This window comes from Pithys albifrons, chromosome 15, assembly GCF_047495875.1.
Source record: "Pithys albifrons albifrons isolate INPA30051 chromosome 15, PitAlb_v1, whole genome shotgun sequence".
Classification (NCBI taxonomy): Eukaryota; Metazoa; Chordata; class Aves; order Passeriformes; family Thamnophilidae; genus Pithys; species Pithys albifrons.
The window spans coordinates 4,998,801-5,024,119 of record NC_092472.1 but is presented as its reverse complement, the minus strand read 5'-3'; the positions used below and the strand labels follow the sequence as shown (position 1 = coordinate 5,024,119).

Below are 25,319 nucleotides of genomic sequence, written 5' to 3'. Positions count from 1 at the left end.
GAATAGAACCACAGGCAGCTTTATGAAGACACTAAGCAGGAGACTGACTCTGTGGGGGCAAAACAGAGGCTGGGCACCTCTCAGAATGACCAGGTTTCATTTCTGGGAGCTGATTCATGGTGGGTTTTTTCACCAGAGTCACTCCATGAGGGATCTGTACTTACACTTGAACCACTGTGGCTCCCCAAAAATAAACAAGTTCTACCTGCAAGCCCCTATTCACAGGAGAAGGTAAACACTAATTAATCTTGAGATGCTGAGACATGGACCTTACACAAGGGTGTATATACATTGCAGCTTTACTATGTTGTGTATTTATATTAGAGAATATCAAGTTTCTCATTCCTGGCCACTCCCATTGTACTACAGCCAAAACTGAGTAATATTTTTCTGAAAAATTAATATACATGATAAGGGTACATGACTGACTCTGAACTGGGTATCTGCATGAACTAGGCCATATTTGAGTATTTTCTTCAATCCTTAACTGCTGTGAGATGCTTGACTCTACATGGAAATATATGTCCTAGAGATCTTTGAACATTCCTTTCCAAAAAGAATGACTTTTTGGACTAATAGTTGTAAATTTTCCTCCTCTAACATTTTTTATTGACTGTATATCTGAATTGTGGGAACAGCAAAGAGAGAGCTCTTTCAACTAAAAAAGAAAAATAATCATTCCTGACCATATCTGGTGTATCATTTACACAAATGACTAACATTTCTCTAAATTACTGGCTTTTAAGTAATGTCAGAAAAATACATCTCAGTGAAATCTTCCAGAGCAGCCAGTGCATGGTATTGACAGATAAGTGAAGTATGTGAGCCATATCTTGGGAACATTTATTTGGGCTGTTTGAGCCAAGAGCAGCACAATGTTGAATCAAAAGTGATATAAAATTAATGAGCCTCCTTCTTTCCTTCCAAGAATTAACAAAGGTGAGCTGTCAGCTTGAGCCAAGATGAGACTTGATATAATATAGCATTTATATTCCTCCCCAATGATTAGCTAAAGTGCAGTATTCACACTCAGCCTGTCAGAATTTTATTCTTTTATTTGTAGGGAGACACACAGTCCCTATATAGATACACCAACAGCTATTCCATCCTTTCCTCTGTTTTCCTCCCATGCCATTCTCAATGTAAATTGAGCTATTGACCCCCCAGCTCAGCAATCCAACATCTCCATCTTGTACAGCAGTCTCCACCATATATATAATGAATTAAATTAGTTTCTATTACTTTATCTTCTCATTATCATTCCCATTCCTCAAAGAAACTACTGGTTTTGCCTGGGTTTTTGTTAGGCAAACCTTACAGGAAATAGGGATTCCTTAGTGGTGACATGACAGCTCTTTAAATTCAGATATCTATCCAGAGTGATCTTCTCCATGGGGTGAAGGGCAGCTGAAGTCCATTAAACAGCTCTGCTCCAGGCATGAAAAACCAGCACAACTTGCCAAAGCACCTGAGTGAGCCCTGTCCATGGAAAGGACATCACATCCCTAATTAACACCTGCAGGGTGCTCAGCCAGTTCAGCTGAGGCAGAGGAGGACTTGGAAAAGGTGATCAGCAGTTCTAGTTCTTGCAAAGGATGAAAACCAGAAAACACCCAGTGCTGGAACTGCTCTAAAGTCCAGCCAGCTCCATGTCCTGTCCCCACCATGCCAATATGCAGATGTATAGAGGGCAAGGGTGCAGGATACTCCCCTACAGCTTTGCCAGCTTCCCACCCTTGCCTCCTGTTCTTATCTGGATGAAGGCTTAGTATAGTTAATAACCCTCAGTGGAGATCCCCTGGATGAGAATGATCATAAAATCAGTTGGGTTGGAAGAGACCTCTGAGATCATCAAGTCCAACCCTTAATCCCACCCCACTTTGATCACCAGATGATGTCAAAGGGGTTTTTGTTCTGACTTTCACATTTTGTAGATTTTAGGAGCACAGTAACTGTAGCAAATGTAGATGTAATGTGCTAATATTCTGGCAGCCCAAGTTCATTGTTTATACATCCTAACCCTTAGCATTTATCAGTAGCTCAAATTCTCTTAGTTGCTTAGTCTCTTTTTCAAGGTAAAGAGCTGAAAGACATCAGAAGGCCCACAGAATGAAACATAGACATAGGTCAGAGTGACCCAGAAGTCAGAACTGGAAGAGCTGCAAGAGACCTTTGTGTGCCCGAGGAAGAGGAGCTGATGAAGACAGAGGGTCTTGACGACCCCAGACCCAATTCCAGGGGTTGGAACAGGGGTGGGACTGGGGCTGGACTGAGAAATGTGTAAAGCAATGATTGGAGGGATCTTATTATAAAAGCCATGGAAACAAGAACTGGGGTACATGCATGTCATCCTGTATTCCTGTGGGCTGTAGGCCTGTGATATTAAAGGACCTTTACTTTTTATCTTACCCTACACTAAAGTGGCTCAAAGTCCTGTTTTTGGAGGGTGTCATTCATAGCATCAAGGTCATGGCACTCAGTGCCACATCCAGTCTCACCTTAAAAACCTCCAGGGATGGATGATCTCTGTACTCTGTGGAAAGAGTAAGTGAACAACCCTCCAGAGTACAACAGCGAGGAGACTGAGCCTTCCTCTAGAATTCAGGTTCCAAGCCAGAGGCAGAATCAAACTGGAACTCTGTGCAAGAATTTGATGAGGAAACTTGTGACCTTAGAAAGCTGCTACATGAAGGTGCTACTCCATTGCCATCAGAGTCAGAAAACTGTGCAGATGAAGCACTGGTAGTAACACTAAGCAGTAAAAACTACAGTATAGCCACTGCAAACTGAAGGCTCTCACTCCAAACCAACAATTCCTGAGCAAAGCACTAAGACTGGACCCATGTAGGTTAATCCAAATAGCCCCTGTAAATAAATCCAGGGGTTTGCCATGTATTTCTCAAAGACACTGAAAGGGAAGCCTTGGTCAAAGCCCAGGCTGGAGAGTAGGAAGGAATGGAAGTGACTCAGATAATACCAGGAAGACTCTGCAGCACAGACAGCTCCATTCTCCAGGATTGCCCCATCAGAACCCGGGAGTAAAAGCAATAACTCCCTGCCAGATACTCCCACTCAAACCATTTTGGCTCATCATGTTGGACTTCTCACAATGTGAACAGTCCCACAGACACTCATTTGAAAGACAATGGTAGGTTTTCTTGAAAATGGAAGGTAAGAGAGACTTTGTAAGACATTAGTTACAGAAATCCTTTTTCCTTCTTTTTTCTTTTTCTTTTTTTTTTTTGACTGGAATAATTTCTCAGAAGACACAGGATGAAAGTTATTAACAATATTAATTATTAACTAACATCAATAAATATCACTTGAACCTGCAGGCAGCCAGTGCAGCAAGGAACTTTGTCTTGCTACCTCACAGATGCAGCACAAGAACTAAGAACTAGAACCAGTCTGGCATTCTAAGAACGCACCCCAGAGTGCCACAAACTGAATGCCAGGTTTGTATATTCTTTGCCAGCTCCCACAGTGAGTGGTTGAGTTTACAACTCTTGGAAACTGATTTTCCCCATTTACCCAAAGCTGACATCACTGCCATAGACTGTGACCTGGGCTCAGTCAGGATTGCTTTGTCCTGATGAAGGTGGGCTCTTGCAGCAGTAATTCTGGCCAGCAGGAAAGCCTAACTCAAGTTCTGGCACACTCTACACTCAGTTCCTCAGGAGTCAGGGTGGTGCTACTGTCTGATATAAACACAAAGAAATCCATCCCTCCTACTGCAGAGACACCAGAGCTTCAAGATGCCTCCTACTGCAGAGACACCAGAGCTTCAAGATGCCTCCTACTGCAGAGACACCAGAGCTTCAAGATGCCTCCTACTGCAGAAACACCAGAGCTTCAAGATGCCTTCAGCAGCCCCGATTTACCATTCACACCCTCCCCAGAGGGGAAAGGCTGAGTGTGAAGAGCTGTCCTGGCAGGAGGATGCAGGCAAAGCCTTATCCCTTCTCTTAAAGCATCACCAGCTCCTGGACAGCTTGGGAGCAAACCTGGTCCTACACCAACCAATGTGTGGCAGTTTGAGAAGGAAGAGGGAAGTATCAAAGTAATAAAATTGATTAAGTATCAGATCACAGCTCTAAATCCATTTCAGGGTTCCTTTGTTCTCCTGCCTTTCCAGATAAGCACTTTATGACCCTGGATTTCCAATTAGATGTGATACCCATAATGTCTCAGGGAAATGGAGGCAGAAAACAATAAAGCTGTTTTCTGAAAGGTTACATCCAAACTGTCTGACCTCTTTCCAGATCCATGTGGCTTCTGAAGTGTGCAATGTACACAGAGCCCCAGAAAATCATTCCAACTGCAAACCCTGTACAAACCCTTTGGATTTGGCCAGGCTGCCAAAGGTTTGGTTTTGTTTAGAACAGCAGAGAACTGTCCAATATTTTATTATTTTGCCAACTGCTCTGAAGCACCCACCAACCTCTCCACTCAGCAGGGTCATTGGGGAAGATGCTTTTTGTGTTAAATGATTTATTCAAAGCCTGCTCAATCTCAATTTATGAAATCCACATTGTGGAGCATCATCTAACAATTTATTCTTCTCCTCAGAGTCTTTGGCCACTAATAGCAATTTGACAGTACACTGTGCCAAATAAATGTACTTTAATACCTTAATCAAGCATTTAGGAAGCTGCTTACCAAGAGTCAACACATAGTAGAACCTCTGCAGTTAAAAGTCAACTATAATTCCCATTTTAACCTGTCTTCACAGGGCCAAAACCCAAACCATACATGTATATGCTGGGGTTAAAATCTGGATTCTAGCTTTTTGCTTTTTTCCTTATAGCTAATTATTTTTCCCAACTTTGAGAAGATTTGGCCATGCATATACAATTCCCCCCCTCCCCTAAACAACAAAAACACAGTTTTAGTGCTTTCAGATGTTGAGATCCTTTATGTTAGTTAAAGACACTAATTTAAGTAGAAAGAACCAGCCATCAGCCAAAGTCCAGCCTTTTGAAGATTATACAGCTACGTGACAATTCCTGGCAGTTGGCTGTGGAAAACTCAGGATCTGTTGGTGTCTTATATCCTGCCTCATTTTTCACATCAATGTGTGACGCACATCTGGCTCTGCAAGAAGTGTCAGTTCATCTTTTGGGCCCACCAGAATGCCTGTTGCTTCTTGATCCTCCTGCCATATGAAACTCCAGCGTCATTTTATCTTCAAATCGTACACGGTTTTAGTAGCAAAGCACCAAAATAAAATGCTAAAATCCAAAATAGATTTGGGCTTTAAATTGTGCCAGTACAGCATCCTGTTTGTGAGGGTATGTGAATGCTGCATCCAACCACAGTAAAGGAGATGGAAGTCAGACCTTTCAGAGCAAACTACCAGGAAAAAAAAATCACAGAAGATAAATAGAAAAATACCCCTCCAGTTTCTCAAAGGTTTTTTTACACCTCACAACTGTGGTAAAATTGTTACCCTGGTAAGGAGGGCAGGCCATCAAAGCTTGCAGAGTATTCCCAAAGCTCCTTAAACTCCTCCTGAACAGATGCACAGATTTGCCCTGCACAGCCAACCACCCTCCATCAATCAGGAGGACTTTCTGGAAAGAAGCACTTCAGAGCTTCTTTGGTGTCTCATATATCCTGCCTCATTTTTCACAGGAACGTGTGACACACATCTGGCTCTGGAAGAAATGTCAGTTCATCTTTTGGGCCCACCAATGTGCCTGTTGCTTCTTGATCCTCTTGGCACATGAAAGGTGATGGCCAGAGAACCCATCTGGGAGGAGATCACTGAAGCCATTCCAGCACCTCAAATCAGACACACTGACCCAGAAGCCTTCCTGGATTCCCCTGCCCAGGTTGCTCTGAGGCTCAGCAAAAAGCAGCACCAAGTTAAGCTGTGTGCAAAAATTATATATATTCAGAGAGAGTGCTCAGGCATTGGAATGGGCTGCCCAGAGAGGGGGTGGATTCACCATCCCTAGAGATTTTTAAACTGAGCTTGGCCGTGGCACTGAGTGCCATGATCTGGTAAAGGGACTGGAATTGGACCAAGGGTTGGACTTGATGATCTTGGAGGTCTTTTCCAACCCAATGGATTCTGTGGTTCTATGATTCTATGTTGTCTCAGCTGCCTGACTCTTTATGGCCACCTAATTCACCAACCATCTTTATGTTCTGCAATAAAACTGCACAAATTTGTAGCAATAAAAGCACTAAGAAACATTTTGGCCTTTCCACTGGTCACTCTCAAGGATTCTGCATCCTACCATTCAACAGAACAACTTACTGGAAACACTGAGTTCAGCTGAGAGGTAACATTTCAAATTCCTGCAGATTCAGAAAGCTGAGTACAAATATGCCAAAGTAAGAAGTGGCTTCTACATTCCACAAGCTTTGTGCTGTTACTTTAACAAACCTTGCATGAGGTGCTTCCTTGAACTGCTGTTGCCCAACTTTAAGCCAACAGACAATTTTGACAATATCCTTCTTCACTGGCATTGTGAGCATTAATCTCCCACAAAAAAAAAAAAAAAGAAAGAAAAAACCAAACAAACCAAACAAACAGAAACCCCCCAAAAAGCACAACACAAAACAAAACAAACACCAAAAATCAGAATAAAATCCAAATAACTGCAGGACCATCACCATGGTGCATTTGGCTGCAGTGGGTGGCAGCTCTAAAGACATCTTATCCTACAGGACATGTCAAAACCAATCCTGCTAATTTGCTCAGATAATAACAATGCATTTGCCTCAATATCCAGACAAGTGAAAACATAATGAGCTCCACTGTCCACCTGAGGTTATGCCCTTCACTGATTTCCACGAGGTGAGAAGTGGAACAACACATTTCCACTGTTACTTTGAAGGAAAAACCTTTATATGTGGTATTTTGCCAGGAACAGAAATTACTCCTGTTCTTTAAAGTCTGACCCAATGCAGCTGCTTTGTTTAAAAGTAAGTCAAGGATTACTTTTGCATCCACTTTGATAGATCAAAAAAAGAATGTTATTCCAAAAATCGAAACAATATAAGTGATATTTAGTCATTATTTGAAAGAAATTAAATGGAAAAAAGCCAGGATTCTTTTTAATGCATCCAGCATACTTTCTTCATTAACATTTTGCAATGTTTGACAATACTTAATAAAACAGCCTTAATATCACCTAAAATGTTGCAATTTAACCTTACAAGTTTCGCCAAACTTTCCACAGTTCATTCTCCAAAGCCTTCTGACTCACAGCAAGAAAACAGATTTATAGTTTTGTCCTAAAAGTGATTTAAGCTAAAATATCCCAAAGTTGCAAGTTTCCAGGCCTCCCTTTCATACTACATTAATTTAGGAAATATTTTAATGACAGGCAATGCTAAAAGAGAAGCAGAGAGGCAGAATGTTTAACAGGCCAAGTTAAGAGTTCGGGCAGGAAGGAAAAAAAAATGCAAGACTTTCAAACAGCAGAGACTTCAAGAGACACTATTAAAGGTATCATATTTCCTAACTTCTACTTTCACAAAATACACTGTTTTCATTTGCTGCCAGAGGAGGCTCTACAGAGAACACACCAAGATGACACTTGAGGATCATTTCTGGCTACAACTGCCAGCCCTTCTCTTGATTTTTTTTTCAAAATTCATTTCCTAACTTAACTAAATGAATCTTTATCTAAAGATAGAGATGAAAATGATTTATTTATACATACACACACAAAAATATAAAATAAGCTTAACAGTAGGGCTTTGTCAGGATACTGACTGTCTAAAATAAGCTATAATGTCAATAAACAGTTTTCTACTAGTGTCAGGCTCTGCTCAATTTCAGAAAATTAATCTCTGGTTTGGTTGGGATTTTTTGGTTTGGTTTTGTTCTGTTTGTGGTCTGGTTTGGGTTTTTTTACTGAAAGAAATCAGCTGTGGCAAAACTCTGCTCCTAAATATACTTTCTAATGGAATATAGGCAAAAATGGCTTATAATCAGAATTTAGAGTTCATCTTCCTATTGCCAAAAGTGGAGCTTCCTAATGCACAACAAAAACCCTGAGAAAGTCAATTTTCTAAGTTCAGCACTAGTTAACAAACTGCAATGCAAATCTAACCCTGAGATCCCAGAAACAGCTCTAGTGGATCTGCTCACTGCTCCAACCTTCTCTTGAACAATCGCAGTGGGCACTTGACTCCTGAAAGCTGCTTTAGAAAACCACAAATCCTCCAAGAAATGCTTGCAGCTCACAGTTCCCACTCAACACAAACCCCCTGCATTCCAAACCAGCTTTGGGATATTGTTCTCCTCACCTGCCTCCAGCAAAGAATAATTCCCCAAAGCATTTCAGGAGTTCAGAGATTTTGTTCTGCTCCCACCTTAAGGAGGCAGAATTAATAGTCTGATAATTAATGAATTAATATTCATGATAATCCAAGGAGCACATCCAGCCAAAAGCACACCTGGACACTGCATTACTTTGGCCCTTTTTCACATTTCAGTTTCTACTCTTGCAGGGTCAGTAGTTTTCCATAAACTGATTCTGGATTAGGACACAGCTTAAATTCACCTTTTTTAAATAAATTTCATGCTATCAAAAGCAGAGGAACCCTACAGTCTGTCCTGTAAGTCTGGCATGACACCCTGAACCCACTGCCATCACTGGCATGATGCTGCTTTAGAGGAAATGAAGCTCAGCAGAAAAATAAGTACAAAGGCAGCTTTAGAAACACTGTAATTCTCAAGGGAGAGAATTCCAACTTTCATTAGCACAGACATAAATGTAGATAAAAATACAAATATACATAACAATATGAAATTATTCTAAAAAAATCTTTGCACCCACATATCAGTTTTAAGAGTTGCCCAGATAATTTCCCTTTGATAATGTTATTGAGACTCTGGTTTCACTGCCAGTTCTATTTTCTTGGCCAACAACTCTACATTTACTTCAGTTTTTAGCCATCACATAATATAAATTCAGCTGTGTTTAAGAGCACCCTTTAATTTAGGCTTAATTCTGCTTTTCCTAAAGAAGGCTAATTTTATAATCATGAAATATTGTGGAGGGCCTGGAACAGTGAGATACAAGAACTGCAGCTTTTCCACAGGTAAATAAATGGAGATACTCACAGTCGCTCCAGTTGTTTCAGGTCCTGGAAAGCTCCACGTTCTATCACACTGATCTGATTTTCTTCCAAGTGTCTGCAAGTCCAGAAATACCAGTTAATTTTAACACAATATAAGAGCTTCCCCATTTCTCCTCATGTTATGAAAATGCTTTTTCTAATACAGTAACTGTTGTAAAAGGAGATTATTTTATAACCTGGGCAGAGCAGGGCTGTTCCTCTCAGAACTGCTCCAGAATTGCCTCCTGACCACCAGGTTTGCTGAACATTTTTGTTCCTAAACTTTCACACCCATAAACAATTTTGCTCAGAAAGGTGTTGGTGTAGAGACTTGGTTGGTACATCCTTAGGACATTCCACTGTAACATAATGGAGATAACTGACTTGTGGAGCCCAGAGCAGGAACTGAATGTCAATGTATTTCTTTTGGCTAGACTTGCCCAGGCTTTCTCTGGAGGAAACCCTCTTTAAATAATCCAAAGGGATTCAATCCCCCCAGAAATAAAGCCATGACACAGCTCTGTACAGCCCCACTGCACAAGAGGGTGCAAAACAGGACAAGTCTCAGCTTTGCCATGTCTGATCCTGCTTTTCTCCACCCCTGAGACCAAGAGAGGGATAAGTTATAAGCAAAGGAGGCTGACTGACAGTGTGCAGGGGGGACTGTTCCTTCACACAGAACAAATGCTCTGTGGGGAAGGGCAAGACACCACTTCTGGGCCCCACAGTTCAGGAAAGAGATTGAGGGGCTGGAGCGGGGCCAGAGAAGAGCAACGAGGCTGGAGAAGGGACTGGAGCACAAGTGCTGTGGGGAGAGGCTGAGGGAGCTGGGGGTGTTCAGCCTGGAGAAGAGGAGGCTCAGAGGTGACCTCAGCACTGTCTGGAACTGCCTGAAGGGAAGTTCCAGCCAGGTGGGGGTTGGTCTCTTCTCCCAGGCACTCAGCAATAGGACAAGGGGGCACGATGGGCTCAAGCTCTGCCAGGGGAAATTGAAGTTGGAGATCAGAAACAAATTCTTTGCAGAGAGAGTGCTCAGGCATTGGAATGGGCTGCCCAGAGAGAGGATGGATTCCCCATCCCTGGAGGTTTTTCAACTGAGCTTGGCCGTGGCACTGAGTGCCATGATCTGGTAAAGGGACTGGAGTTGGACCAAGGGTTGGACTTGATGATCTCAGAGGTCTCTTCCAACCCAATCCATTCTATGATTCTACCAACAGTCCCTTTGGAGCTGACAGTTCCCTTCCCTCTGTGCTGCCTTCCAGCACTGCTCCATTTCTGGTTCTGTCACAGCACTTACAGAATCCCAGACTATTCTGAGTTGGAAGGGACCCAACAAGGATCATCGAGTCCAACTCTTCAGTCAATGGCCCACACAGGAGATTGAACCCATGACCTTGGCATTATTACAACCAAGTTTTAACCAACTGAGCTGATCTCAGGGTCCGACAGGGACTGAACAGCCCTGAACATTCCATATGCCCTTTAGCTAAAGCACAGGAAGGAGGAGCTTTACACACTAAGGCTCAGTGAAAATCAGGCAAGAAACCCTGTTCTCCTCTGCCTCAGTCCTCTAAGGATGCTCAGAGCTGTGCAACTGCACAGCAGTGAAGAGGGCAAAGCAGCAAGAGTGTTCCACAGCCAAGACCACGCATAGGGGGCAAAAAGTAAAATTTAAATACAAACACATCAACCAGAAAGGCATGTTGGTAAAAAGAGGGGGAGGAAAACCTCCATAAGGGAAAAAGATGGAGTTATGAGGAATAAAAAGAAAAAGGTGCACAAAGGAGTGTTTTCCATATTGTTTGAGGCCGGAAGATTTTTCCTGCTGTGCTGTTCGATGAGTTCCCAGGTCACTTGTTTCTACTCCTCATTCTGGTGTCTGCAAACAGGACTAGGCTACCTGTCTAGGAACACTGGGACAGGCTGTGCTTCCCACTATGCCCAACATACCCAGAGGGGAAGTAAAAGAGGGAAAAGAGGGGTTTAGTAATGAAGAATAGCTAGAATTACGAGAAACAGAAGAAAAATTAAGGAAAATATCTGAAGGATGTTTTATTCCCAGTGAATTCTGTGACAAACACCACACTGCTCAAAGGCTGAAGAAATGAGCTACACAAACTTGCAATGTGCACAGACAAAAACAAATCCTATAAAAATGGCAGTCATATATTTTGCTTATTGCTAAAGGCATAAATGACTGCAGCAGCATTAGACAATGTCTGACAGTATAAAAACCCAAGCAAACCAAAACAGCAACTGGCATTAATAGAGTATAGTACATGTATTTTAATAGACTTCCACAATGGTATTGACAGCTGGGATGGGAGCCAAGGAAATCTAAACAACTCCACTGCTAGAGATGAGAGAAACACCACAGGAACAAAAAGTCTTCCAACAGATTTGAAGTGTTTCCATAGTACACAACAGCTTGTTCCAAAGTGTTAAGGTAGCAGGAGAAAAGACTTGCCTTTTTCTTAGCAGGACTTACATAATTACTTGATTATCACTAAATAACTGTAATGGTTCAACAGTTGCAGTTTTAAGGACTTATTTTAGAGGATAATCAAAGGAAAACTTTTCATCACTAAATCAGTGGTTCATGTAAGAGAAATAGGAAACCAGGAATGACAAAATCTATAACCTGAAGTTTCCCCTTCTGATGGTCAAGCCCCATTTTGAACTATAGTTTAGCTCTTGACTGATACTGAGCTCATGAGACAGCACCACTTAAAATATCTGTATTACTGCACACCAGGCTACAACAATTCACAGCCTTCCTTGTGTACAACTTCTACAGCTCCCCTTAACAAACTTAATGAAATCTCCTGCAGAAGTGCTGTTAATGGGACTGCACCTTAAAGAGACCCAAATCTGAAAGTCCTGTTTGCTTTGATTTATGCATCAGTGATTGTAAAGCAGATCAAAATTTTTACTACAGGATTTATTAAAAGCCAGGAAGAAACAATGAAATAGCTCTGAAACTTCGTTTACTTCAGCACAGACCTAAAACTTACTGTTTCACATCACAAACTGTTCCAGTTGCCTGGCTGAAGAGAATACCAACAACTGAATAATGTGCAGAAATTGCTACCATTTGAGCTCTAGAATGAAGGTCATTCTCAATAATAGCACCCTAAAACAGTCTTGTAAAAAAGAACAAGTTCTGTGTTATACTCACAAGACCCGAAGGTTCTTCAGCCCCGTGAAGTCTGTCTTCGTGATTCTTGTGATGTTGTTTTTTTCCAGATCACTGCAGAGGGAAAAGAAACCAGGATTCAGACACCAGAGATGACACCCAACATTCCATGAACAGAAAGTGTCTCCAGCACTGGAGCATCTCCCAGCTGCTCCAACTGTACAAATGAACATTTCCACTAAAATCCCAAGAAGGAATATCAAGAGAGATACTCATGTCAGTTGTTTGGCCTTAGATGTTTCATTGCTTCTTTTCTCCTCTCCAGACTGTTGTCCCTAACCTTGTGCTAACCAACAGGGACGTGACAAACAGCTAAGTCTTCATCCCTGGGACATGACAAACAGCTAAGTCTTCATCCTTGGTCTTCATGCCATTAAAACCAGAGGCCATATTAGTATAGAATGCATAGCTGGTTTTGCATATCTTTTTCAAACCTTTGCATCAACCTTAAAATATCTTTCTACCATATAAGCAAGACCTTAACAGGGTTGAAGTCTGTGACACACTGGAGTACAGAAAGAATCACAGAATGGATTGGGTTGGAAAAGACCTCCAAGATCATCAGGTCCAACCCTTGGTCCAACTCCAGTCCCTTTACCAGATCATGGCACTCAGTGCCACGGCCAAGCTCACTTTAAAAACCTCCAGGGATGGGGAATCCACCCCCTCTCTGGGCAGCCCATTCCAATGCCTGAGCACTCTCTCTGCAAAGAATTTTTTCTGCTCTCCAACTTCAATTTCCCCTGGCAGAGCTTGAGCCCATCGTGCCCCCTTGTCCTATTGCTGAGTGCCTGGGAGAAGAGACCAACCCCCACCTGGCCACAACTTCCCTTCAGGCAGTTCCAGACAGTGCTGAGGTCACCTCTGAGCCTCCTCTTCTCCAGGCTGAACACCCCCAGCTCCCTCAGCCTCTCCCCACAGCACTTGTGCTCCAGTCCCTTCTCCAGCCTCGTTGCTCTTCTCTGGACCTGCTCCAGCATTAGTGTTTCATATTGGAATCTACTTCCAATATTTATTGATATGCATCAAAATAATGCTAATAAAGTCCTTCAGTCATAAAAGGATTTAAGATCAGGTAACAAACTTTAAGAATTAGTTTATGCATCTTAGCACAGGACACAATTATAAGCGACAAGAAGCATTCTCCTGTCAGGAAGACATTTTCTTTAGCACAGATGGAAAGCAAGGATGAAGGTAAGGAAACGAGGAGGGAAAAGTCCTTACCTGGCTTATGTCAACTATATTTTAAAAAGATCCATTGTACTAAAACTAAAAATGAAAAACCCAAACCACAAAGCACCTACTGGGCACTTGCACTGCCTGCACAGCCATTCTTTCATTTGCCTTTATCCTCTTGATTGAATGGTGCTTTTCCCCAAGAATACCTTTGAATCACTGCCTACATTTTTCAGATTTTCCAGCTTCATTTCCTCTTCTGTTCCCAGCTCAGTCCTTCCACCCTGGTGCATCATTAACTACTCACTGCTGCTCCATCAGGAGCTGATTGCAGGGAGCATTGAAAGAGTCACATCTGGAGTAAGCAACACGCAAACCAGCTTGTGTTTGACTTGCACTTTGCTCCCCATCTGCTTTCCATGGCATCCCAGCCCAGGTTTTTCCTTGCCTTTATCTCAGAGAAGCCCTAGCAAAGCCTGGCACTGAGCTGCTTGGAATCCTCCAAGGCAGCAGGAACCAGCCAAGGTACATAGAATGGAATCATAGAATCGATTGGGTTGGAAAAGAGCTCCAAGATCATCAAGTCCAACCCTTGGTCCAACTCTAGTCCCTTTACTAGATCATGGCACTCATGGGGCAACACAGTGCCAGAGGCCCCAATTTTGTGGTCTTTGGGAAGGCTTGATCCTCAGCACAGCTTGAAGAAGTGCAGAATCTCCATTCCTGCCACATACACAGCAATTCCTCCCCCACCCCAGCCCTCCTGCCCAGCCCAAGACACCAATCCCCCACACTGCAGCATTCCTCTCTGCCTTCAGCCCCAAGGACACTCCTCATCCTTCCCCTGGTGAAATCCACAGCTCCCCACTCTGAAAAAGACTTTAACATTCCATGGTCAACACATATCTTGAGATTGCTTTTTCTCTGCTCCTGCAGACTGGCACTGCCCATACTGCATAAATAATATCAATTCTATTAATCCCTTGCAAAGGTTTTTAACTAAGGCAAAAACCATTTCTGTCAGTCAACGTCCTTGCACGATGCTCTAACTTTAGGAGGGCCATCCCTCATGAAGTTCACTTTCCTCAAGCCATTCTGGATTTAATTGATAACTGTTGCCACTGTTTTAAAAGAAGTGTTTACCTTCAGAATATTTTCCCTTTCCAACATGTTCTTCCTCTGCCATTTGAAGAAAACCAGAGTAAAACTGTGATGAACTACGATGTAAAACTTCCTCCTCCTGCTCCCAGTGGGTCTAACAGTGGCAGCAAAGCAGCACATTGCCACAGGTTACCCCACCAGTCAATTAAACTTTGTGACTGGGAAGTTACTGAACCTGTGCAGACATTAGTGGTTTACAGCTGGTATTTGTGGGCAACATAATATTTTATGTTTCCTTTATAAAGTTTGGCAGCTGATTATGGGCTCACCAGTGGGTTTGAACTACAAAGAGCTAAACCTGAACATGCAACCTTTGTTGGCTTTCAAACACATCAGTGTTCAAGAAGACTGCTGGAATCAGACAGATTTCTTGGAAAAGAAACCAGCTGGGTCAAAGATATGAGGAAAATAATACTGTAAAGGTGGATTTTACACATGTCTGTGTCCAGATAAAATAACTCTGCATAGAATTCTTATAGTGCAGAATTCCTGCATTTGGGGTGGTATGTGTGGCCAAGCAGATCTTGGACCTTACTCAATACATCTATCTCATCCCACACAAACACAAGCCCAGCTACTACTCTGACATTTCACAGTCAAACAATATTGTCTCATCATCTGAGAAAGCACCACTAAGGAATACAGGTTTCTTCTGTCAGCAGGAAAATCAGTATCACTCACTCAAGAAGAGATGAGAACTCTCACCTATACCAGCTCTACTAAAGCTCTTGGTCTTAGATCTGTCTTGTAAATTCATTTTCTAATTGGGTAATTTTTTTTTTTTTAGGCTAAAACATGTTAAGGTCAATGCACGTGTAGTGGCAGCTTTAAGAACACAGAAATGGAAAGAATCCTTTCAGTGGGAAAAGAAACATGAACTGGACTAGAACAGACTGAGAGCTCATGGAAGTGAGCTCAGATGAACCATTAAAGGAAGCTTTACTCATAAACATGTCCTGCTATGTTCTAATCACAATTTAATTCAACACATATTTTGTAGATGCTGAAGACTGAGTCACACAATGTACACACTGATTACAAACAGGGATGCTTGGAGCAACTGGAGCAAATCCTCTCCACAGTGAGAATTCCTCTGAATTGCTTCATCTCTCATTCTTCTCTAAGACAATCAAATTACTTTAAGACAGACTTTTAAATGTTTTAAAGCATCAATGTTCTCTGGAGCATGCCAGGAGTGCACAGATTTCCTCTGCCACATTACTTACATTTCTGTTCATGATTATTCTGTTTGGCCTCTCAACTCTTCCAAAACACCCAGACACTGATCTCGGCCCCACCCTCTTCCTTGGACTGCGTCAGGTTTATGACTTGAGAAGTAAATCCACTTGCCCCTGCACACTTTGGGTTTCAGCCTCCCAGCCTCACATACCTTGGCAAACACTCCCCTCCTCTTGGCCAGCTCTGAGCTCCTGCTCCTCTGATGCACCAGATCAGCGCTGGGTTTGACTCCACATCACCCCACAGGGCACATCACAGCTCTCAGAGGAGCCAAACCCAACAGCCATCATGTGCTGAACTCTTGCACAATCTTCGACTCAATTCAGTAATTACATATAAATAAAATACCTTACACAAATTCACCACCTTTTCTAGACAAGGATGCAGAAATTCACACCAACACTACCAACAGCAGGTTCTGTTACAGTCACATGTCACTTTGCTGCCTGCTGAGCCCTCTTTGCATTAGTCTCCAAGATAATCTAAAGTTTGGGCCATCACCAGAGCTGTGAATCTCAACATGTCCAGGTGAATCTCCAACTAAATTCCTCAGCTCTTCCAGGACTATAGGTTTTTTAATCAGGCACCTCTGGCTTCCCAGTTATGCCTTTCTAGGCACAAAGAAGCCAAATTCCCAAGTCTTACTAAAGCACATAAACAAGTCCTCTCTGGACAGGTTTGGTTTTGAAGTCCCTGATATGTGGGCACTGTACAAGTTCAAAGGCACAAAAAAATACTCTCAAGCCTGATGTTCTCACTGCAAGGGGTGGATTTGCTTTAAGACAAACTTCTACTTTGTGAATTTTTTTTTTAGTTTTTTTTTTTCTGGCCTGAAAAAAACACCAAACTTCAGGTCTAACCCTGTTACCTTTTGGTAAGAAAAAAGTTGTATAAATTTAGTTCCCTTTCTATAAGAAAGTTACTGCATTTAGTTAAAGCCATTGATTATCAGTAAGTGTTCTAAAGCAACAGTTTTCCTCTGACTCTCAGGTGCCAGTCTGGCAAATAGTAACATTCCTGACAGCAAAACTGAACATCTCTGATGCTCAATAATTTCATGGCAGTAGCTGATTGTGCAGTTCAATGACAAACTCAAGTCCTACGTGGGCAGTAGTTCAGAAAATACTTATTAAATCTTTTTTTCTTTAACCTCAGAAGACATTGCACAAAACAAAAACACATAAAAAGTGAAAATATCTAAGGAAAAGGAGCACTAGACTTCATTGAAGTCCTCAGATATTTGGTTGAAAGAACTCCATAAGAACAGTAGAGAAACTGTATTGAAGGAAAAATTAACTGCCACAGACTTCAAACGAGAGCTCTTACCAAAGTTAAACAGCACTAGGGTTCTTTCCTGCCCAACTGCTTCCCAAGTGAGGTAAACATTCATTTCGAGTCACAGAACCTCAAACAAAGTTTAGTTTCTGTTCCTGCTGAGTTTCCAAGTGGCCACCACACACCAGTTCAAAGCTCCACACACAGGTCATGTCTGGGACACACAAATCAACACAGAACCCAACACTTTGAAAGGAATCTTGGCTAAACCAACACCCCCTGGACTCTACAGGGAAATGCATTTCTCTTCATCTCAATTTTGGTATTTTCCAAGAAGGAATGTGTAAGATTTTTCTGTCACACAACAACGCACTTGGGAATTAATAAAAGTCTCTTGTCCCCCAAGAACCAACAGGTCAGGATCCAACACACCATCAAAACAACTCCCATCAAAACAAACCTCACCTGGGGCACAAGGCATGGAACACCCAAAAGCTCAGGAAGAACAGAAGAAAAATGATTTTCCAAGAAATTTAAGAGCATCTGTTTTGAGGTTATAGCCCACATTCTTTGCTATGAATAATTTGTAATACATTCCAAGGGATTCTATTTTAAATGATAAATCAACATTCAAAAGGTGGGAGCTCAAATTCGAGTGATACCAATTGAACCTGAATTCCTGAATCTAAGGAGTTCCTGATATTTTCCATTAGCCCAACTCCTCCAAGGAACTAAAGCAGCATCCAGTCTTGGGAAATGAGAATTTTACTGTGCCATGGCACTGAGTGGGACTCTGTGAGCCCTGTGGGTCCACTCCAACTCAACACACTCTGGGATTCTGTGACTTTGTCAACCCCAGCCAGCTGCAATGACAGCTGATTTATCCCTGGGAGTTTTCCTGTTGGATTTGTTCACTCAGCCCCCAGCCAGGTAACCATGAACACACAGCACCTGAGCTGGAACAAACCTGTATTTTTCACAGGTAATGCATTTTTTCCCCCCCACTGACCTGGCTCCTGATTGCACTCCAGAAGCTTAAAACCACAAGAAATACCTTCTGGATTTTTAGGAAAGCTCCCTGCAGGGCTGGAGGCAAAAAGCTGTTCAGCAAAGCCTCCTCTCTTGATGAGTTCTTTAGTTCCCAGTTTGGGAACACACTGACCAAAATCCACTCCCCTGTGCAAAACGCACCCACAGAGTAGCTTTTGGCTGCCCTTTGCAGTCTTTACACACCCAGTATCTGTTTTATTATTTTAACCATTTTCCAGGATTTCTGCTGGGCAGCTAATTTGCCTTTAATGGAGATGGACTGCCACTGGCCTCTTAGCCTTAAATGACCATAATTCCCTATAGGAAGCACTTGGCAATTCTCCTGTGCCTTCAATCCAAGAACTTCAAAGTTCCTGTGATAAACTACTCAATTATAACACTACCCTGAAGCCCTCTGGCAGCACAATCTGCATATCTTCAGATTTAGCATATTTTCATTTCAAGTTTTGCAATGCAGGAAATGAATTCCTGGGACTGGATTTTACGAAATACACAAATTCCAGTAGTTTCCAAATCACATGGGCGAGTATGAACATCACTGGTAAAGGAAGACAAAACCTTCACAATCATATCCAGCTGAAGTAATTTCACTTTTTTTAAAAAAGGACATTTCACCTATGTAAGACTTAAGTTATTTTCTAAAGATTTCTAAATATTCTGCCCATCTTTAGCACAAACTGCACAGAGTGTACCTGCACAGTTATAGTGGGATCCAACAATTCAGGTACCCTAAGCCAGAGCAACAATTAACTTACAACCCAACATTTAATAATTTTTGCTGTACTTGCTGGGTGGCACTGGATGGTTTCAGTCCCCAGGAAAATTTAAATAAATTGTTGCAGTGTGCAAATCCTTTGCTACAGTCCATCATGCTTTTGTGACACAGCTTTGGATTCAAAAAGAGAGATCATTCATTGTGATTACAGAGCCCCACAGGTCTGACTCAGAGCGTTTCCTTTCTGTCTGAACAATGAGAACAAGGATCCTGGAGGTTAAGTGCCCTAATTTTGTGAATAAGCTATCCATTCTCAACTCCATTACAGTGGTGCTTGCTTAATAACACACATTACTGGTCCAAATGATCTGGAACTGCTTGCAGGTGACAAGTCTGTCCTCATCCTTATAAAAATAAGAAAAAATTATTTGGCAAGATACAAACATTAAAAAATGCCAAGAAAAAAAAAAAGAACAAATACTTTTCACAGCTTGTGCAGTGACTGAATTTTCAGTTGAGCAGAGTCATAGCCAAGGCCCACAGAAAGCAGCATAACACATTGAGTAATTCCAGCACTCTGCATCTTCCGAGGAAATACATGTTTGTCTCAGCCTGCAGGAATTCCTGTGGAATTATTATAGTTTGCAGGATTTATTGTATTGAAAGGAAGTGTTATGCTGACAGAATAATGCTGAGCAGTACATTCTACACTCCTGTGTCCCTCACCTCCAGCCCCACATTCTGTAGTTACTCCTGACATGTTCCAGATCTCACTTGGCAGTGTCACTGGTGCCCTTGTAAGAGACAGAGCCCGCAGGAAGAATAAACAGGTGGAGACTGTGCTGGCACCATCTCCTGTGCCACTGCACTCCTGGGGTAAAGAGGCATCACACCACAGAGCTCAGCACAGGAGAGAGGGAGCACAGAGCTCACAGGAGAGCAGAAACACTGCCCGAGCAGTCAGGGATGGCATTGGCAAGGTCAAAGCTCAGCTGGAGCTCACACTGCCAAGGGCCAGGAAGGAAAGCTTCCAGCAGAGCATTAGCTATGAAATAATAAACAAGGGATGCTGGTGTAGTGACAGAGCAGCTGCTCACTGCCCTCGCTGCTGAGTCTCCACTGACAGTCTCACAGGTCTTTGCATGCAAGGAGAGGAACAGCCAGCAGTGGCAGAGCATCCAGTCAAGCATCACCAAAGAAATCCTGCCCCACACAAGCCTGTGGGAAGACAAGACCCATCTGCTGGTGCAGAGGTCTGGCTGACACAGCACAGCCTTGCTGTGACATCTCTAATGCAGGCAAATATTGCCTTTGCCTTGGAAAAAGTTTCAAAGCATGATATGGCAGAGTGCAGGATGGGCAGCAGCCACCAGTTATCACTGGGGAAGTCAGGGCAAATACTGCTGGAAGCAACTTCTGGGCCAGCAGAAGAGAAGATGACTGAGAAGAGCCAAAAGGTTACCAAAGGTAAATCAGGCTTGAGCTACCTGACAGCCTTCTAGGCTTAAACAGCAGCTGGGGATTAAAGGAGAACAGTGTGTTTCTCAAGCACACTGAGTCTAGTTTGGGGCCCCTCTGTCCACCAAAGATGTTAATGGACTTGAGCAAGTCCAGTAAGTCACTACTGAAATGATCAAAGGGTTTACATAAGCTTGGTCTTATGTATCAAGGGAGCTTGGCTTGCCTGGTCTGAGAAGGGCAGGCTTTGGGTACTGCAGAGCAGCTTCCAGTGCCCACAGAGGGTTCCTCTGGGAATGGAGCAGGGCAGTCAGCAGTAGGACAAGGGGGCACAAGGGGCTCAAGCTCTGCCAGGGGAAATTGAAGAGCAGAAAAAAAATCTTTGCAGAGAGAGTGCTCAGGCATTGGAATGGGCTGCCCAGAGAGGGGATGGATTCCCCATCCCTGGAGGTTTTTAACCTGAGATTGTCCATGGCACTGAGTGCCATGATCTGGTAAAGGAACTGGAGTTGGACCAAGGGTTGGACTTGATGATCTGGGAGATCTTTTTCAACCCAATCCATTCTATGATTCTTCTCTGAGGCACTCAGGACAAGGGAGACAAGGATCAGAACCTGAAAATCAGGAGACCTGGCTGTTTGTGAACAACCTTATTACTGCAGGACAGCCAAGCTGTGGAACAGCTCTCAGGAAGGTGCTGGGCTTTTAAAGACCCAACTGGACCCTTCCCTGTCCAAATTCCATGTTCTGCTCACAGCAGAGGCTGGACCAGGAAACCTCTTCAAGTCCCTTCCAACCTTAAAGATTCTCTGGTTCTATATTTCCTACAAAGGGTAAAACAAGTATCTGTTGGGTTTTGGTTTGGGAGGAGCTGAGGGGTGAGTAGAAACTTTTAAATCCGAAGCACAAAGAAAACTATAGAAAATACTTTAAAATACCCTTGTTACAAAAACATGGTTTAACATGAAGAAGCAGGAGGTGCACATGAGAAAGAGAAAGAAATACAGGTATGTGTCAGAGTAGCTCAAGCATCATTTTAATTCATTAAAAAAAAAAAAAAAAAACAACAACCAAAGTTAACAACTGGGTATGCAAAATTTTTTTTCCAGTTCTTGACTTTATTTAGCCATTCCTACTTAACTCCTACAAGTATAACTCATCTTTCAGACCCAACATGCACCAGCTGGTTCTGTGGACATCAGGTGGTTAGATCAGTTCAATGCTATTCCAAACTCAAGTTGCAGTACAGACAGAAATCAGCCATCAAACATTCCTTGGATCATATTTTCACTCAGCTGTCAAAGGGACACATCAGGATGGGAATAGGTATGTGCCTGTGCTTCCATCTTTGTCACTTCTGGGCTCATCTGGGGGAAAAAAAAGGCATTTCTGCAAAGTTCAGCAAATTGCACATTGCTTTATTCCACAGAGACAATGTCTGATGTTTGCATTTAATTCTGGATTTCACTTAATGATGTGGTGTGTGACTGAATGTATCACAGTGAGGAAACTGCTGTGTGTTTAGGAGCTCTCCAGTAATACAGACAACTGGATGTTTAGGACCTGAAACATTTCACACCTGCCTCTGACTGCTGTAAATCCTTGATGACTTGGAAAGAAGCTCTACCAACAAACAAATGATTTTAGTGAAGCCTGGCATGGAAATCAAGCCTTGATTTCATCACCCTGCTCACTTGCAGACAGGCACAGACTAGAAACCCTTCCCAGGAGATCTTTTCCTGGAAAGGTAAGACAGGTCTCTGTTTATGTTTGTGGTTTTTTCTTTTTGTTGCTGTTCAGGGGTTTTTTGGGGTTTGATTTTTTTCTTTTTAATTTATAAAGCATCCAGTTTCACCAACTCTACTCCTTCCAAGCACCACCACACTGACTGTAACGTGTCTACAGCAGCCACTAAGGAGCAGATGAAGCCAAGAAGTTGCAGCAAAATGCACAGGGCAGCTTTAAAACGTAAAATGAAATTTTCAAAGAAGTCTGTGTTGACTTGAAGTTACCAACCAGATGTTACATCCAATTTACAAACAATTTTCTTCAGTCCCAGTAGATTCCCACCTTTCCTGTCTCCCCATCCTCATCCCTCCTTTGGTTTTCAGCAATAGACTTGCTGCAGTAAAGCTGAATTGATGTCACAATGTTTGCTAAATAAACCCAAAACTCAGGTTTTCCTAAAGAAGTCTTGGCACATACATTTGATATTTCAAGGTACTGAAACTACTCATAAAACCACTTTGCACTCACCCTGTTACATACCTGAAGAACAACCTTGGAAAATATCTATTGTATAAAATGCAGTTAACATCAACAGGGAGGAATCCATTTTCATCTTCTAAAAAACTCCATCATTAATTAGCTAAAGAACTTTCCAGGGGGAAAAGGAACATAAAGCCTAAACTAACACCAAACAAACCTCTCAAAAAATTCATAAAACATGTCTGATTGCTCCTTATCTTGTGTTCCTTTTCATATGTTATCAATCAAAACTCACAGTTCCAAAGGATCTTTGGGCTGTTTCCTGCACTTTCACATTCTTATCTGAGAAACTTATATCCAAATGTGTGTTTTCATCTCTCTGAAGAACCAGCCTTTCCCTTAGGGCTTTATTTCTCAATATCTATTTCCACTTCTGGAAAACAAGTTTTCTTTGCTCAAGAATGTTCCTTTGAATGGTTTGTTTCCCCCCTTTACCTCCCCTGCTGCTCTCATTTAGGCACCTCAGAAACTCTTCCCTGTGCCCATTCCCTTCCAATGAGCTCCCTTTTTAGATCCCCAGCTACATTCTGAACACCAGCTGTCCCACCTCAGGAGGATGAGGCTGCTCCAGACTCTTCTCATGCCTCTAAAGCATCTCCCAGCAGCTCCTGGCCCAGGGGCTCCCACGTTGCCCAGTGGTGCTGAAACCACAGCCACCTTCCCCAAGCCAAGAGCTTGGCCAAAAGCAGCACTTCAAAATGCCTCCCCAGTCTAAACAAAACCCTCACACAGACAAAGGATCAGTTTGGAGAATATCCATGACTTAAATTCCCACCAAAATCCAGGCAAAATGTGCTTCAGGGCTCCCAGGAAGGCACAAGACATTCAAGGCGCTTTCAGGACGCAGCTTTTTCTGGCTGAAATTTCTCAGGGTCAGATTTAAACAACACAACTGCTTTAATTAAACATGAGTGTCTCCATGGCTGTGGACAACCACACACGTATTTAGGATTACTTTTAATGGGCTGGATGTCATGCAATCACATCTGCTCTAGGAGCTCCACACTATATCCCAAAACAGAGGGAATGGCCATCAAACTGCTGTTTGCTGTTTCCTTCATGTAAGAGGGCAAAAATCATTAATGTAAAACTAAATTATATTCTTTGACAAAGAAATGTAACAATTGATAACTTCTTTCTTCATTCATCTTGGCCAAGACAGCCTGTCCCAAGGAACATGTTTACAAAATTCTAGGGAAGTATCTTTCATTTTTGGCTGAGCTTTTTGTTATCTTCTAAAGAAAACTGAAGTCAGGAATCTGAATCTTTTCTACTTAGGGACAAGTTGTTTGTAAAAAAAAAAAAAGCTTTTTCCAAGTCAAGTCAAGCTTTTGTGTTAGGTCAGAATCGTGTAACTTATGAAACAATATTTTCTGCTAATGCTGAAAACCATTTTTGACAGAAAGACAACCAAGTACTACTCCAGTTTAAAAAGTTGCTAAAATACTTGCTCATTATTGTCCCGTGCATACCCAGAAAAAGTGTTAGGGAGAACAATTCAGTAGGACAGTTTGGCTGAATGACTTAAAATACTTCATTTTAATGTGACCTGAGAAAGTGCATAAGGGTCACAATTCATTGTATCTTCTGGAAATTTCAAGGTTATTTGTTTGGGTCCCATGATATCCAGCACCAGTAATACCTTACAGTCTAACACATGTATTTTGTATGAGCTAATTAGCACATTCCTCACCTGCCTCAGGAATAAAGGAGAAAGCCCAAACACCCAAGGATTCAGACACAGTCCCCTGACTATTAGCATGCACAAGCATGCACCCCTGCCTCTGCTATCAGAAATGGTATTTTCTTAATAGTTAAATGCTTATCTTTTGACACATTTCATGAGAAAGTTGATTCCCATACTCTTCCCCTCCACTCTGCGCCTCCCTCTCCCCCCACAGATCGAGCAGCCAAGCTTGACAGAATCCAGCTCTTGGGGGAAAAAGGTTTGGAGACAGACATTAAAAGCTGCATTTGATAGTGCTGTGATTTTGGAGATCAGAACCTCAGCTGCACTAACATGAAATGTGTTACCATCTCAGTTCCCGTGCCTAAAAAGCACCCTTAGCTCAAGGTTTCCCATGTTGAGCACAGAACTAACAAAGATTTCCCAAAGGGTTTTCTGCAAAGAGATGAGGACAGGCAGATGGAACAGCAGTGATGAGCACAGCAGGCACTGCCCTCAGCCCCACCACAGCCTAACTTGCACTGTATATTTTTAAATTATGTAATTTAAACTACAGTAAATTGAAAACTCTGCAAAACAAACTTTCTTTTTTAAACAAGGACAGTTCCTCACAAGAAAGAGCACAAAAGTGCAAGTGGAGGAAAACAAAACTCTATCAGCAATGGAGTTCATCCCCATCCTCCCCACACCTGCTCCAAGCATTTCCCAGGCTGTTCAAATGGGTTACTGACCTCCCAATCATTAACCCAAAAGCAGTTTATCCCTCCTCTTACAGCCCTGGCTGAAATGGAATCACCCATCCTGTGCCCTCAGTCAACTCAAACTACTGTCAAGATGCACAGAGAGGATATTACCAAAAATTCGAGGCGACTCCTGCCTTGTTCTTCTGGGTGACTCTCTGTGTGCAGTCACAGCTTGATGTCACTACAAGTCACAGACCAGGAGAGGGGTAAAGTCTCTCAAATAATCTGAAAAGTCCACCCTAAATGTGGCATCACTGCCAGAAGCCT

General features: G+C 42.4%; 1 protein-coding gene across 2 annotated transcripts in view; it reads right to left on the bottom strand.

Annotated features, from left to right (window-relative positions):
* Positions 1-25,319, bottom strand: part of SLIT3 (slit guidance ligand 3) — a 495,956-nt gene that overhangs the window by 462,419 nt on the left and 8,218 nt on the right. For both annotated transcript variants that reach the window (XM_071569998.1, XM_071569999.1), the window contains 2 exons: positions 12,263-12,334; positions 9,089-9,160 (listed from right to left, as the gene is read on the bottom strand). In XM_071569998.1, coding sequence (XP_071426099.1) covers positions 9,089-9,160; positions 12,263-12,334 — 144 coding nt within the window. The remainder of the gene's footprint in view (positions 1-9,088; positions 9,161-12,262; positions 12,335-25,319) is intronic.